General features: G+C 46.6%; 3 protein-coding genes across 3 annotated transcripts; 1 reads left to right on the top strand and 2 right to left on the bottom strand.

Moving 5' to 3' along the window:
- Nucleotides 1-604: 604 nt before the first annotated feature.
- TRAPPC4 (trafficking protein particle complex subunit 4) lies at nt 605-4,305 on the bottom strand. The gene is made up of 5 exons (XM_069553726.1): nt 3,741-4,305; nt 3,382-3,556; nt 1,970-2,073; nt 1,226-1,352; nt 605-949 (listed from the first exon to the last, which is right to left on the bottom strand). The coding sequence occupies exons 1-5, from the start codon at nt 3,913-3,915 to the stop codon at nt 871-873; spliced, it is 660 nt and encodes a 219-aa protein (XP_069409827.1). The 5' UTR covers nt 3,916-4,305; the 3' UTR covers nt 605-870.
- RPS25 (ribosomal protein S25) lies at nt 3,967-6,259 on the top strand. The gene is made up of 5 exons (XM_069553727.1): nt 3,967-4,419; nt 4,657-4,752; nt 5,278-5,461; nt 6,027-6,125; nt 6,228-6,259. The coding sequence occupies exons 1-4, from the start codon at nt 4,417-4,419 to the stop codon at nt 6,119-6,121; spliced, it is 378 nt and encodes a 125-aa protein (XP_069409828.1). The 5' UTR covers nt 3,967-4,416; the 3' UTR covers nt 6,122-6,125; nt 6,228-6,259.
- Nucleotides 6,241-14,044, bottom strand: CENATAC (centrosomal AT-AC splicing factor). Its single transcript, XM_069553725.1, has 11 exons — nt 13,856-14,044; nt 13,562-13,725; nt 13,021-13,119; nt 10,481-10,547; nt 10,343-10,405; nt 9,957-10,021; nt 9,702-9,807; nt 8,604-8,634; nt 6,737-6,826; nt 6,527-6,659; nt 6,241-6,441 (listed from the first exon to the last, which is right to left on the bottom strand). The coding sequence occupies exons 1-11, from the start codon at nt 13,973-13,975 to the stop codon at nt 6,375-6,377; spliced, it is 1,005 nt and encodes a 334-aa protein (XP_069409826.1). The 5' UTR covers nt 13,976-14,044; the 3' UTR covers nt 6,241-6,374.
- Between the last annotated feature and the right edge of the window lie 845 nt (nt 14,045-14,889).

Below are 14,889 nucleotides of genomic sequence, written 5' to 3'. Positions count from 1 at the left end.
TTTCCTTTGGGAAATAATCTGCATTCTCTACCCCACGAGAGACTTCATTCCCCTGGAATGGGAAAGCTGAAGGGTAAATGGACTCCTTTAAGCTCCTGCCTCTTCTGCCTTCAACTTCATACTGCAGAATTCAATGAACATTTTAGAGGTGATGCTACTGGGTGTCAGGCAGTTTAAATAACTTGCTGGAAGGAGGCAACAGTATAGTCAGAAAGTCTAGGTTCAAGGTCTGCTGGTAACTAGCTTTGAGACTTCAAAGCAGAGAGTTTGTACTTTGCTAAATCTCATCTGTAACACAAACAGGATGAACATCCTGAGCTAAGGGAGAGAATGCAGTGAGATAAAGCAGGAAAGCCTGGCTGTGAGCCCTTGATAAATGTTCCATCATTGTTTTCATTATCATCATCACTACACCACCCAGGAAGTCAGTGGCAATCCAAGGCTCCTGCTTCAAAGTCCCATGTTCATTCATTCACTTAATGAATATTTATTTGTTTTGTTTTCTACTGGAACACACTATCTCAGCTTCCTTAAATTCCCTTATCATTCCTGTTTCCCCTTCTGAGGCTTTCTCCCCCAAACCATCAATTAGGATAGCAAACACTGAACTCAAAGGAATGTTTATTACAACATTTATGGGCCTACCTCCTATAAATAATTTGTATAGAGTTGGGAAGTAGGACCATGATAGATATAGGAGGAAAGAGAGAATGGTATTAAGGCTTGGGATCAGAACACATCATCAGGCTCAGCATCCTCCCATTTTCAAGTGCAATAACAATGCTGCCGGGATCTCCATCAAAGTGGAAACCGCAGGATTCCTGCTGTAGGATCTCTTAAGAATTTGGTGGGGTCCACTGCAGGTTGAGCCTAAGACCCAGGTCCAAAGGTTCCAGCCTTCTCTGCCACCTCCAGGGCTAACTTCAGGTTCTGGTCAAACAGTTCACACCTAGGCCAGGCCCAGGAGGCACAAGTAAGGACAAGGTGTTAGGCCTGGCTCTCTCCCCACCGTGAGTACAGAGGCAGAGCCAGTAGAAACTCCGCTTGAAGGCCATGAACCTCAGGGAAATTCCTTGCTTTCTCGAAGAATAAGTAAGTGAAAGGCTAGTTACTTTTGTTTTATTTTTAAATAATTCTATTACACTTCAGAATAACATTGGGGAAGAAAATACAGGGAGAGGAAACAAGGAGGCTTGACTAGAATCTACAGACTGGGACCGCTTACCTGATGGGCATTTCCAGGGAGTAAAATGGATTCTTCAGGGCAAAATCTGAATAAATCTCATAAATTTTTCGGAGAAGAGAATCTATCCCAGCCTGCCTAGGATCCGCCAGCACCACAAACTTTATCCCTGGAGAGGGACCGGGAATGATTACCAAAGGGTAAAGAATCAGCAAATAATATTGTCCTGTTTGTACAGTACTTTATATGGTCACTTTTACTTTATCCTTATTGCCTCATAAAGCATGAAAAGCAAGACTTTGAATCTACAGGTGACAGCAGAGAAGTGAGATGACTTTATAGCACCACCCAGCTGACTGACTGACTAGGCTTTGGGTTCTAGCTCTGGCCTGGGTGTCCCTCAGCAGAAAGCGCCAGGCAGGGAACAAATTCAGGCAGTTTTCAGTGCTCTGCCTTCACGAAGTGAGGACATGCCACTCAGGATCCAAAGGCCATTTTCAACTGGCATTCCAGTTTCATTTTGGAACAACACTTACACCTTCCAAAATGTGTGCAACACGAGAGAACACTAAGGTGAGTTTATCTGCGCACAGGATGACGAGGGCTGAACATAGACAAAACTGGCGGCAAGATTAAATATTGGCTTTAGATTCACAAAACAAATAACTGTGCACTTGTCCCAGAAAAGGTTAACCACCACCCCCTTGGTTACCAGAGCCAACTTTGGTCAATGCCTTCCTCCAACCAGACCCATCGCATGCCTCTGGCCTGTCTGGAAGTGCGTACCTGTCAGTGTCTGGAAGCAGTGCAGTTTGAATGTATCTGTCTCCAGCATCTCAATGCCTGAGCTGCCCTGTTCAGGAGACAGCTGGGAGCCGATTGCGAACAGCCTATTTGCAAGAAAGGCAAAGTTGGGAATGCACCTCAATGCTATAAGGAAGGAGTGCTTCTCAAACTTTTCCACCAAGGTGACCCTTATGTTCTGAACACTTAAATTACAGCTTGAAATAGAAGCAGCAATATCAAAATTTCATAAGAATCCATTTGAATTCTGCATGTATTTTACATTCACACTTTGCTACAAAACATAGTACATTGAAAACTTTGGGTAAAATTAACACTCTGGGATTACTTGCCATGTTTACCCACCAGCTGGGTATGCATATCCAACCCATCTTGTAATACAACTGACAGCAGGAAAGGATCTTAAAGATCATTTAATCACCTTACTTTAAAGATGAACACATTAAAACTCAGGAAGGAGAAGGTGACTTAGGCAAATAAAATCACACCACTGCCAGCGTTACCTAAAGCCTAGTCATACTGGATCAATTCTTCACATGACACAGAACTGATGATTTAGGAGGAGGCAGAGAAGGCTGATGGGACCCTACACTCACAGCAAGAATAGAAGACATTGGAGGTGGACAACTTGTCCAAAATCCTTGACACGACTTGTACAATCATTTATAATATTTTCTTGACTTCGTGAACCTTGGCACACAAATCAAATGTTTTTCTATCATAGGTATGATCCTATGCTAGTTCAATCTAATTGTTGGGTTTGTGACCAATTACCTATGTCTAGTAGTTCTGGGTTACCTTGGTGGATTTCTCCCCTCAAATGCTCTAACTGGCTGGCCCTGAGAAAATTTAAAGAAAAATTTTAGTTATGTTCAGATCACTCTTGGTATGACCAGATGGACTCCCCTCACCTGGCCAATTAATAAGGATTGCTCTGACCCGGTCATAAATAGGAATTTTCTTCTACTACTCAAGCTCAATCAGAAAAACAAGCAAAGGTTTAGCCAAGGAATAAAATCTCCCACAATTATGGAATGGATTTATGTAGATGGGGCGTCCCTGGTGGCTCAAATAAATGGTAAAGAATCCCTTTGCAATGCAGGAGACCCAGGTTCCATCCCTGGGTGGGGAACATCCTCTGGAGAAGAGAATGGCTGCCCATTCCAATATTCTTGTCTGGAGAACTCCACGGACAGAGGAGTCTGGTGGGCTACAGTCCATGGCGGGTGTAGGGGGGTCACAAAGAGAGGGACACAGCTGAGGAACTATGTTACTTTTTAGAGAAAGGTAAGCACTGCCAGTCAGCAAGTCTCTGAGCGCAGAACTACACTAATCCAGTCAGCCTATGAGCCAAGAGTAGACGGACAGAATCTAGGAAGAGTTGTGGGACTTACGAGTGGAACATCGAGGCCAGCATGAGCTTCTCATTGGAGGTGAGGCGAGGCCGGCCGAATCGAATGGACACAGGGTAGTTAGCAGGGTTGCCCAGGTACTCGAGCACCTCTTTCCCATCGGCCGTATACTTGCCATTCACGTCCACACCATTGATAGCCAGCACTGCGTGGCCCACTGCAATGGCGAAGCTAACCGTCAACCAAGGCTCAGACTGCGGATCCCGCCAACGGTACAAATGACCTGGCCCCCAACTTCATCCGTCCCCCGGCCCAGAGACAGCAGCCCACCAAGGCAGCACCTGGCCCCGCTTCCCCATCCCACCACCTCCCCTCGCGCCCCGGGACCGAGCCTAACCTACCCCGGATGCCGTCTCGCTGGCCGAAAGCTACCAGCACACGCTCGTCGTGCAGCTTAAGCAGCAGATCCAACGGGTAACTGAACGTTTTCTCAGCCTCGGCCCGTGGGGCGTAGCTGTCCAACTGGTAAATAAGGCCGCCAGCTTTGTTCACCACATAAACACTGAAAATTGCCATAGCTGCCGCCGAGGCTGCCGGACTAGGATACGGCCTCTTCCTCCCGGCCCCGCCCCGGAAGCACAGCACGGGGCCCGCCCTCGGGGCTCCAGGCCTCGCTTCCCTTCCCGCTGAGGCGCTTGCGCACTTGGAGCACGCCTGGGTGTCACTAAGATAGGGACTTTAGTTGCCGGGACCTATAAAATTGTTCTCCTTTCCTTTTTACCGGATCTTAGCGCCAGGAAAGTGTAAAACGTGACTGCCTCTCAACTGGCCGCAAAATCGAAAAGCCAAGGATAACGCCAAGAGCGTGACGTTGCGGAGGCGGACCCTGCTTCCGGCAGCCAGTCCCGGACCAGAGCCCGACCTGCGCCTCCGGACTTCCTCCGCGCGGCTCCGCCCCTTGTCCCGGAAGCAATCGCTGCGGCCGGAGGTTTCTGGGCTTGCTCGCGGGGCGCATTTCCTTTTTGTCCGACATCTTAGCGAGGCGGCAGTGGTTGCAGCTGCTCTCCGGGCTTCGCTATGGTGAGCTTGGTGTAGGGGAAGCTGGCGTGGTTCTGGGAGCGGGCGGTGCCGGCGCGCTTTGGGGGCAGCATCAGAGGAGGGCTCACATAACTGCCGGTCCACGTGTGGAGATGGGAGAGCTGTAGCTTGCCCCATGTGCTCCGGTAGTGGAGTCTGGGCAGGGCTGGGGGCAAAGGAGTAGCGGGAGCGTGGAGGGCTGCCTTGTGACCTGGCCGCATTCCGGCTTTTCTCCTACAGCCGCCCAAGGACGACAAGAAGAAGAAAGATGCCGGAAAGTCGGCCAAGAAAGACAAAGATCCAGTGAACAAATCTGGGGGCAAGGCCAAAAAGAAGGTAGGAGTATAGCCCCTCAAACGGTGAGGGATGTTGGGGACGTCTAGTCTCATTTCCCTATACTGTAGCAAATGGCTTGTAAGGTTGTGGGGTTTAGAGTCAGGTTATTAAGAGTTTATACTCACATCATCGTTTTGCTTTTGACTCATATAAAGAACGGGGGTGTATATGCTACTCGGAAATGAAAAAGTGTGTACTGAGCTACTTTAATTGGGCTAGTGGGGCTCAGCCAATATCCGAAAGCCTCAAAGATGGTTTGTTTTCCCACCAAAGTAGTGTCTCCAATGCCTTCAGCAGTAACCAAAGTCTCTTTTACTTTGAATTTGGCTCTATAATTATTTCAACCTTAATTTGCTGAGTGTTTGCAGGTTCTGAATTTTATAGGTTTCTGCAGCCCAAAGGACAGACCCACTCTTGTATAGCTCTGCAACCGTGTAACAATTCTTTGAGTCAGGTTGTTCCAGAGAACGGAAATACTGGTTCTTTAGAGAGCACTGATTTTTTTTTTCTTTTTTTGGTGAGCAGAAGTGGTCCAAAGGCAAAGTTCGGGACAAGCTCAATAACCTAGTCTTGTTTGACAAAGCAACATATGACAAACTCTGTAAAGAAGTTCCCAACTATAAGCTTATAACTCCAGCTGTGGTCTCTGAGAGACTGAAGATTCGTGGTTCCCTGGCCAGAGCAGCCCTTCAGGAACTCCTTAGTAAAGGTGAGAGGATGGAGTGTTGTACTGGTTTGTATGCTTTTTGCACCTTAGTTTGGGCAGACCATGTTAGCCATTTTAAGTGCAGTAGGTGGACTTCCCTGGTGGCGCAGATGGTAAAGCATCTGTCTACAATGCGGGAGACCTGGGTTCGATCCCTATCTTGGAGAAGGAAATGGCACCCCACTCCAGTATTCTTGCCTGGAAAATCCCATGGACGGAGGAGCCTGGTAGGCTACAGTCCGTGGGGATGCAGAGTCGGACAAAACTGGACGACTTCACTTCAGGTGGAGGTTAGCAATACAATTCTAGCATGTAATCTAGGCTATTGGTAGTGCCTAACAGTGGAAACAGTGATTTTCAGATTACAGTAAAGTGTTGTGAGGGTAGCCATCCCAAGAGTAGGTAACTCACCCCTTAAAGTAGTCCCTTCTTTTTAAGGGGTGAGTCAGATTAGATTATCACCAAGAAATGTAGGCATGTCTCCTAAAGTCATGTTTAAATTAAGCATTTTCTAGTTTGTTGAGTTTTTATAGTACTATTGTGTGAAAATTTTATTCTCTCTTCCTAGGACTTATTAAACTGGTTTCAAAGCACAGAGCTCAAGTGATTTACACCAGAAACACCAAGGGTGGAGATGCCCCAGCTGCTGGTGAAGATGCATGAACAGGTGAGCTGGTGAAGATTCGTGAACCTGGGCCTCCTATACGAAGTACACATCCCCTTCACAAGGGTCTATAGTTCTGATTTTTTTTTTTCTTTTTTAAAACAGGTCCCACCAGCTGTACATTTTGAAAAATAAAACTTTATTAAATCAAATAACTGGGTTTGTCTGGTTCCTAAGAAAGGCAGTTACAGGATAATAGCTTATAGCAGATTTGTTGCCTTGGCTTTGAGCCTTATGGTGGTTGGAAGTACATCAGGAAGCCATTAGTGTTTTTCCTTTATGTTTGTTTCTTGCTGCAGCTTCCGTTTTGAATTGATGCCTGAAAAGAAACGAAAGCTTAGCAGCACAAAGAGTGCGATCTCCACAGGGGGGATCAGGTCGAGGTCCTGACTCTGGGCTGGTACCTGGATTGCCAGCGGCGTCCATTATTCCAGACCCGGCCAAAAGAGGGCAGCCAGCCGGCACTGGTGCTGGAGCTGTGGTCAAAGTTGGCCCCAACTCTGTCTGGTGGGAGTGTCTTCAGTTTCTGTTTTTCCTCTACAATGAGCAGTTTTATTTGAGTAGCAAGAGTGACAGAGTAGGAAGCCTCCATCACCATTCCTGTATTAACTTACTTTCTTTAAGAAACTCTTCATAGGAGGGTCCTATTTGTTGGTTCCCAGAACTACAGTCCTCATCTTGGACCATCCAGGGGGGTGTGGCACCTGGAAAAGGAAGACCCTTTAAGAAGAAATGAAAACACTTAAGAGTTCTGGACCATGGGAATTAGAGCGGCTTAAGCTTATTGGAGGCATGACATAACAAACTGCACACATTTAAAGTGTACAATTTGAAATGTTTGGGGTAAAATCACACCGTGTATCCTTGTGCCCCTTTAAATTATTTTTTAGCGCACCTCCTTTATACCCCTTTCCCAGGCAACCACTGATGTGTGTTCTGTTGCTATAGATTAGTTTGCCTCTTCTATAATTTTGCATAAATGGAATACAATATGTACTCTTGTCTACCTTTTAGCATAGTTATTCTGAGATTGTATGTTACAGGTATCGGTCATTCCTTCCTTGTGGAGTATTCTTTGAATTGTTCAGATTTGTTGGGGTATGTTTCGATTTTTTCAACTTTTAAACTGCTAAACTCTTCCCAAGTAGTTATGCCATTTTGCATTCTCATCAGCAGTCTATAAGAGTTCTGCTGCTGCTGCTAAGTTGCTTCAGTCGTGTCCGACTGTGTATGATCCCATAGATGGCAGCCCACCAGGCTCCCCCGTTCCCTGGGATTCTCCAGGCAAGAACACTGGAGTGGGTTGCCATTTCCTTCTCCAATGCATGAAAGTGAAAAGTCAAAGTAAAGTCAGTTGTGTCTGACCCTCAGCAACCCCATGGACTGCAGCCTACCAGGCTCCTCCGTCCATGGGATTCTCCAGGCAAGAGTACTGGAGTGGGGTGCCATTGCCTTCTCCAAACAGTTCTGCATACATACTTTTTTTTTTTTTTTTGCTGTGTGACATGGTCAACTCGTTCCCTGTCCAGGGATCAAACCCACACCCTGTGCATTGAATGCAGAGCCTTAACCACTGAAGCATCAGATAAGTCCATAGTTTAGCTATTTTGATGACCAACTTCTTATATGCCTTTATTGAGTTTTGTGCTATGCTTAAGTTGTTTGAGTTGTGTCTGACTCTGGACTGTAGTTCACTGGGCTCCTCTGTCCATGAGGTTTTCCAGGCAAGAATACTGGCGTAAGCTGCCATGACCCTTGCAGGGGATCTTCCCAACCCAGGGATCAAACCCCATCTCTTAAATCTCCTGCACTGGCACACAGGTTCTTTACCACTAGTGCCACCTGGAAAGCCTATTGAGTTTTGAAAGGTCTTCATATACTGAAGATACAAGTTCTTCATCAGATGCTTTTCTTTTTTTTGAAAACATGTTTATTAAGCTAAAGTTTTGCGGTGTTCCATTTTTCAAGCAAAATAATTTTTTCCCTTAGTGGAAACACAAAGAGGCTGTCTGGCTGTGGCAGGTCTAATGCTATGGTGGGCATTATGTAAGGTACAAAGACTCTGACCCTCAACTGCAAGTAGTTTTAGATATTAAATACAGTTCCCTGTGCTATGTAGTAGGATCCTATTTAGTTGATACCCTTATTTTTATTTCCTTCTCCACAACTACATGTATTCTTGCTATAAAAGAAATATCCTTATAGTTCTTATTTCTCTTTAATATAAAAATATTAAGTAGTATTTTAAAAAATACAGAGGTTGAACAAAAACCCACATAAGAATTACCATGTCCCAACATTTACTAACTTTAAAACACCTTAGATATGAAAGTAAAAAAAATCTGCTAAGCAGGTAAACGTATGTCTGTTACTTTTCTGAGTTAGATGCATTTGACATATGTGTCGGGTACCCTCCTACCAGTGAAAGACCTACAACTCAAAAACCTCTTACGGTTTAAGAAACATTGCCATGGGCCTTACCTGAGTGTATGTTACCAATTCCTGGTGTATCCTGTAGTGGAAAATGGGGGGAAAATTGTAAGAAAGCCACGAGATGATAAGGATACTCAGCCTAGAGGAAGAAATTGTACAGGAGGTGGATGGAACCACTGCCATATTGCTAACGCTGCATTGGGCTTATGTTAAATCTCACAGAGTGTAGTAAATCATTGAAAGACAGTCTTGTCCCCACCAGACTCAAGGGCTCAAGCTGGAGATGTCCAAAAATAAACTGCCTACTACATGGTAAGTAAACAAAACCCCTTCCTCACAGAGCATACATATTACTGGGGAAGAGAACTAAGTGTGAATTACACAAATTACATTCACAGGTTTTTACATGGTATGACATACATTTATAAGTTTTCCATGAAAAAGTGACATCTGAGCTGAAGAGGAAGGTAAGGGTAAGTAGAGGAGGGAAGGAAGACGTGTTATTTAAGACGGTGGGAGGGAAGTTAAAAGGGAGGGGACATAGTTATGGCTGATTCATAATGTATGGCAGGAACCAACACAGTATTATAAAGCAATCATCCTTCAATTAAAAAAGCAATTACATGTTCAAAACTAAAGAGCACAGCAGGAGGCTGGAGGATAGGATGTAAGATAGCAGGTGATGAGGTTATTTTCTCATGTTTGGCACAAGATTGCAGGCGTAGAGACTGTCCCAAGGTGAAATAAGGAGACAAGGCATACTCACTGAGCAAATGCGAGAGATGAAAAAAAGGAGGTGGGCATACTCATTGAGGGAATGTGAGAGATGAAAAAAAGGAGGGGACAGTCTGTCTACAGTTCCTAGAAAGAGGAGTGTGGGGGTTAGGTGCCTGTGGGGTGTCTGTAAGTGTCCCTCTGTTGGGCTGGAACTGGACTCTGCATGGGATGATGTAGGAGTTGGCGCTCCTCTGTGACAGTGGGGGTAGTGTGGACACCATGGAGGCTGAGGAATGAGTACATGACGCTGTGGAACAGGGCAGCCAGAGGGAAAAGCCTGCAAACACAGGAAAGGCCAGAATACACAGAAAAGCCAGGGGAGATGGGTGTCGTGGGAACCGCGGGGGCACTAGCCATTTCCCATCGTACCTGATGGCCAATGAATGTCAGAGGCTGTCCTGTCTCCATCCAGTCGAGCTCGGGGGCTGGTGGCAGGTCCAAGTATGAGGGCTGCTGTGAGGTGGAGGCTACTTGGCTGAAAAAGACAAACAGGAGCCAGGCTGGCAGACAAGGTCCTTTAGCCATGAGGACAGCAAGAATGAGATTTGTTTCCATGTCCTGATCAAAGTTACAGAACATTCGAAGAGAGAATGTCCAGTAAGAGGTTTCCTAACAGTCTTTTACCTGCTCGTCCCATTCCAGCTTCCAGGTGCTGAAGAGCCCTCTTCTGGGTCTGGCACTGTCTGAGGCTGAGTTTGATTCAGGAAAAATAAATGTGTCTAGAATGCTTAAGAATTTGCCTAGGCCATGCTCCCCACCTCCAGAAGTAAACAAATTGACAAATTGATGAGGATATTGCCCCATCTGGCAACCTCCCTCCCTCCCAGCCTCGCCCACATTTTCTCCACTGATAAGGCCTGCCCCCTGGTGGGCAGAGAAGGGAATTCAAGACAAGCAGATGGAGTCCATTAATTTTTCATCAGAAGAGCTGGTAGGTGAAATGCTGGACCTGGGAGAACCAGGAATCAGTGGATTTGGATACTGCTCTGGCTCCTCCGAGGGAAACCAACCTCTAAGACAGACCGAACCATCTCCTGCCGGCTTTGCTCCACCTCGCGGATCTGAGCTGCCATCTGTGGGAGAGGGGTGACTTAGACAGGTGCCAGAAGGTGGGGCTGGGTCCTTCAGAGGCCTTTCCTTTAACTCACCTCTTTAATCACTTCATCCTCTTTTTCCTCATAGGAATCCAGACTTTTCACCATGGATTTCTTGAATCTAAAAAGGAAAGGGGCAAGTCACCCCAGAATCCCAGTCCCTGCCAGTTGTGAAAAGATCCTCAGTAGATAATTTTTCTCTAGATTCTGAATAGTGTCAGGCTCCCAGAAACCAAGTCTCAGGAGTACAATGAACACCCATGTACCTCTCACCCAGATTCACTGTTAACATTCTGCCATACTGGCTCCAGTTCTCTTTTCCCTTCTCCCAAGAACATGAGACTAATTCTAAATTTTTCAGTATGCATTTCCTGGGAAAAGGAACAGCCTATAAAACCATTACCACACTTTAAAAAAAAATCAATTACCCTTTCTGATGTCCAAATTGTCCCATACCTGGGACGATATATTTGCAGTAGTTTTTATTCTACAATATACACAAAGGTATCTGAATATTATCAGTACTACTATCAATGAGACTACTAAGCAAAGCTCAAGATTTCTTTGCAGTTCCTTAGTCCTTAGACAATATCCTTCTAAGGGTATACAGAGTTTTGTTTTCAAATGTTACTTGAATTCTGGGCTTCCCTGGTGGTCCAGTGGTTAAGAATCCATCTTGAAATGCAGGAGACACCAGTTCAATCCCTGGTCCTGGAAGATCCCATATGATGCAAGCCAACTAAGCTCGTGCCCCACAACTACTGAACCAGCACTGGGGAGCCTATAAGCTGCAACTAGGGAGTAGCCCCCCACTGTCCACAACTAGAGAAAGCACACACGCAGCAACCAAGACCCAGAGCAACCAAAAAAAAAAAAATTTTTTTAAGATGTTAAATTCTTATTATTTTGTCATTGTTATCAATTTAATAGTTACACGATAATTTGTCTTTGCCTAATTTTATTATGTAAAACATTTATATAGGGGAATGGCTCTCCCATGGTGCCCTGGCAGTCCTGACAGGCAAAGCCTTGAACTGCAACTTATCAAAGTCTTGGCAGAAGGTCTGCATGATCCTCCCAGAACACAAGAGGACAGGAGGTCTGAAAGGAACTGCTAGGAGGCCATCTCCCTTTCATCTCCTTATCTCTCACGGGAGGTCGTTACAAAACAGTTTTTCATTAACTCCCAGTTCTGATGGGGTAGGGGGCTTTCTGTTCTCAGATTAGAGCTGCAGATATAAAGCCTGTGGCTTCAGCCTAGTCTTGGCTCCCCAACAACAGTATCCCACAGTTCATGCTACAGTCACCCAGCCCTATTTGTATCACTATGGTTCTTTTTGGTGTGTGGGACAACCTGGGAAGCTGGCACTTTGGGCTTACTCTTTTCACTGCCTATGTAAGTAATAAGCTGCCTGAATCTAAAAGTGGCTCATTTGTATCTTTACAGGTCAAATCAGTCAAGCCTGGCCTGGCCTTGTCTTGTGTGAGCTTGAAATTATAAAGTTGAAAAATCAAAACTATATTTAAATAAAAAGTTTAGAGAGTCTGTCCATATAATTCTCAATTATAACCTTTCTGCTAACTACCCTTTATTCATCCACCAAAAATTCTATAGAGCTGGGTCAGGCTGTGACAAGTAAGTGGCCTGTTTTTCTTTTTTTTTTTTTAATTTTTGATGTGGACCACTTTTTAAAAAGTCTTCCAGGGACGTCCCTGGCCTCATTTTCTTATCTCCTCCCGGTCAGAACCGGGAAGACAAGGTGATGGGATTTAAGTACTTCTTGAAGGTGAAGTCACTCAGTCGTGTCCGACTCTTTGCGACCCCATGGACTGTAGCCTACCAGGCTCCTCTGTTCATGGGATTTTCCAAGCAATAGTACTCGAATGGATTGCCATTTCCTTCTCCCAGGGATCTTCCCAACCCAGGGATTGAACCCAGGTCTCCCACATTGTAGACAGACGCTTTTACTGTCTGAGCCACCAGGGAAGTCCTTCTTAATTCCTCATTATTCTCCACACTGAGTAGAAAGGAATGATAAACTATGTATTCTCTTAACTTTGGCTTTGGGATCCCTTTGGGTTCCACTCTCCATAATCTCAATACAGTCCCAATAAAAGTGGTGATGTGAGGCTGCCTGAGTCCTCTTCCTGAGGCAGTCACAACTCACTCCCTCTGTGCTGCCAAGCTTCCTGCACTCCAGGTAGTTGGGGCCTTCCAAGGCCAGTTAAAACTATTAAAAGTGGGTACTGGGTGAGCATCAGTTTTTTGCACTCTATAAAAAGCATGTTTTATTTCTAAAGAAACTTAGTAGTCTGTCACATATTTAAACAGTTGACTATGGTCACCTTTTATTATACACTTCTCTATTTGCTAAATACATTGTAAATCCCACCCCTTCAACTAGATTATAAACCTTTCAAGGACTCTGTCATATTTCATTTTTGTTCAACATGGTGCCTAGAATAATGAGTGCTACAAAGACAATGGTCACTAATGAAGTCCTTTCTAAACCGTCCAATTAGTAGAGGAAGCTCCTGACACAGATGCAAAGAATCTACACTCTGCCACGTCATCATGTGAAGGAATGACTTACCGTGCAAAGTCCTGGGGGGAGATCAAAAACTTCTCTTTCATCTGGAACTCAGCCTTGTTTTCCCACCAGAATTTGTTGGTTGCTTTCTTGTGCTCTGGACTGAGAATGGACAGGACAAGTAATCTCAATGATAGATCACAGAATATTACATGGCATTTGATAAACAATACAAACTGACACCTGGGTCTCTGGGCAAGGCTGAGAGAATACTAACAGTAGTTTCAAGATCTCCAGTTTTCCCCTTCCAATAAAAATGTGACAATCTGAGAGGAAGCGATGGGAAGGAAACTTGATTGAGCCAGTTGTCCAATCAAGGCCACCCCCAGCACTGGGACCACTGGGACCATAAGGCCGCTACCCCTCAGGGTTGGCCATGCCTACAAGATGACGGAATCATCCAATCTGATCAAATCACAAAAACGTTCTTCCTCTCACCCACCCTAAACCCTCCCTCCATTCATTTATAGATTAATCTAAACCTATTATACAACCTCTGTATCATACAACTAGCGCTGTATGCGGTTCCGGGCCCGGCGCTGACCTGGCCAGATGCTCCAGCAGCCCCCCGTGCAGAACGGTCAGGTTTCCGTGGCTCAGGTGTTTCCGCACCTCACAGCCGCAGCACAGGCACCAGCACCATCGCTCGTGCTCGGGCACGTAACGCTCCACCTGAGCAGCGCGGACGGCCTTGCGGGCGGCCTCCACCTGCGGCGGAGAGGATGCCAAGGCGGACAGGCTAAGTAGGACCCCGGCGGGATCCGCAGAGCCCACCCTTTCGGGCCTTCACAGCCCCGCCCCAGGCCGTCCATGGTCCCCTCCAGCCTCCCGGCCGTACCTGCGGCAGGAGCCGCTCCAAAGCCACCTTCAGCTGCCGCTGGTGCTTGCGACTGTAGACGTGCCCGCGACCGCAGAAGAAAGTCTGGCGGCAAAGAGGACAACGCTGCGCCGGCGCCATCTGCCCAGGACTGGGAAGCCGCGACGCAGAGCTTCTCCTTCGCGGCCCCGTGACCTCTGACCTCTGGGGGCGGGAGAATTCCGGAGCCCCGCGGCCCCCAGCGGCTGGTAGGCGCCACTGCAAGTCCTTTCGCGGCTGCGCACGATTTTCTCCCGGCTCCTCCCTGGGCGCAAGCCGAACCAGTCACCAGCATCGCCAAATGCTGTCTGGCTGGGAAAGGTGAAAGGAAAGAGCGCCCGCAATAGTTAAGGGAGACCGCACACGTATCGGGAACACTGACAAGGACCCGTAAGTGAAAGTGAAGTCGCTCAGTCGTGTCCGACTCTTTGCGACCCGTGGACGTAGCCCACCAAGTTCCTCCGTCCATGGAATTCTCCAGGCAAGAATACTGGAGTGGGTTGCCATTTCCTTCTCCAGGGGATCTTCCCGACCCAGGGATCGAACCCAGGTCTCCCACATTGCAGGCAGACTCTTTAACCTCTGCACCACCAGGGAAGCCCCATACAATGTAACCAATCGTAACTCGTGTTTATAGGGTGCTCAGTATGTGTCCAGAAGTTGACACGTACTCTGTGATCACAATAACTCTCTATGTGCATGCGTGCTGAAGTCGCTTCAGTCGTGTCCGACTCTTGTGATCGCACAAGGACTGTAGCCCACCAGGCTCCTCTGTCCATGGAATTTCCCAGGCAAGAATACTGGAGTGGGTTACCATTCCCTTCTCCAGGGTATCTTCCTGACACAGGGGTCGAACCCGGGTCTTCCTCATTGCGGACGGATTCTTTACCCTCTGAGCCACCAGTGACCTCTTGGGAGCACAGGTGGATGGCCTAATCTAAGACCTAGTCACTCACACCCATGCTGCCACAGGGGCGATCTGAACGCTGCCCCTGTAAAGCTGTAAAAAGGGAAAG

This window comes from Ovis canadensis, chromosome 15 (genome assembly GCF_042477335.2).
Source record: "Ovis canadensis isolate MfBH-ARS-UI-01 breed Bighorn chromosome 15, ARS-UI_OviCan_v2, whole genome shotgun sequence".
In the NCBI taxonomy this organism is placed as follows: domain Eukaryota; kingdom Metazoa; phylum Chordata; class Mammalia; order Artiodactyla; family Bovidae; genus Ovis; species Ovis canadensis.
The sequence above is the reverse complement of the archived record's forward strand: the minus strand, read 5'-3'. Positions and strand labels throughout refer to the sequence as shown.

Bases quoted from the DNA above. Each gene is read 5' to 3' on its own strand.
- TRAPPC4 (XM_069553726.1), bottom strand. From the start codon at position 3,915: ATGGCAATTTTCAGTGTTTATGTGGTGAACAAAGCTGGCGGCCTTATT. The intron at 2,074-3,381 runs GTAAGTCCCACA...TCTTGCAAATAG, and splicing joins CTGGCCTCGATGTTCCACTC to GCTGTTCGCAATCGGCTCCC. The intron at 1,353-1,969 runs GTACGCACTTCC...GTCCCTCTCCAG, and splicing joins CTGCTTCCAGACACTGACAG to GGATAAAGTTTGTGGTGCTG.
- RPS25 (XM_069553727.1), top strand. The intron at 4,753-5,277 runs GTAGGAGTATAG...TTTGGTGAGCAG, and splicing joins GGGGCAAGGCCAAAAAGAAG to AAGTGGTCCAAAGGCAAAGT. The intron at 5,462-6,026 runs GTGAGAGGATGG...CTCTCTTCCTAG, and splicing joins TCAGGAACTCCTTAGTAAAG to GACTTATTAAACTGGTTTCA.
- CENATAC (XM_069553725.1), bottom strand. From the start codon at position 13,975: ATGGCGCCGGCGCAGCGTTGTCCTCTTTGCCGCCAGACTTTCTTCTGC. The intron at 13,120-13,561 runs GTCAGCGCCGGG...GTCCATTCTCAG, and splicing joins CTGCTGGAGCATCTGGCCAG to TCCAGAGCACAAGAAAGCAA. The intron at 10,406-10,480 runs GTGAGTTAAAGG...CCTCTCCCACAG, and splicing joins AGGATGAAGTGATTAAAGAG to ATGGCAGCTCAGATCCGCGA.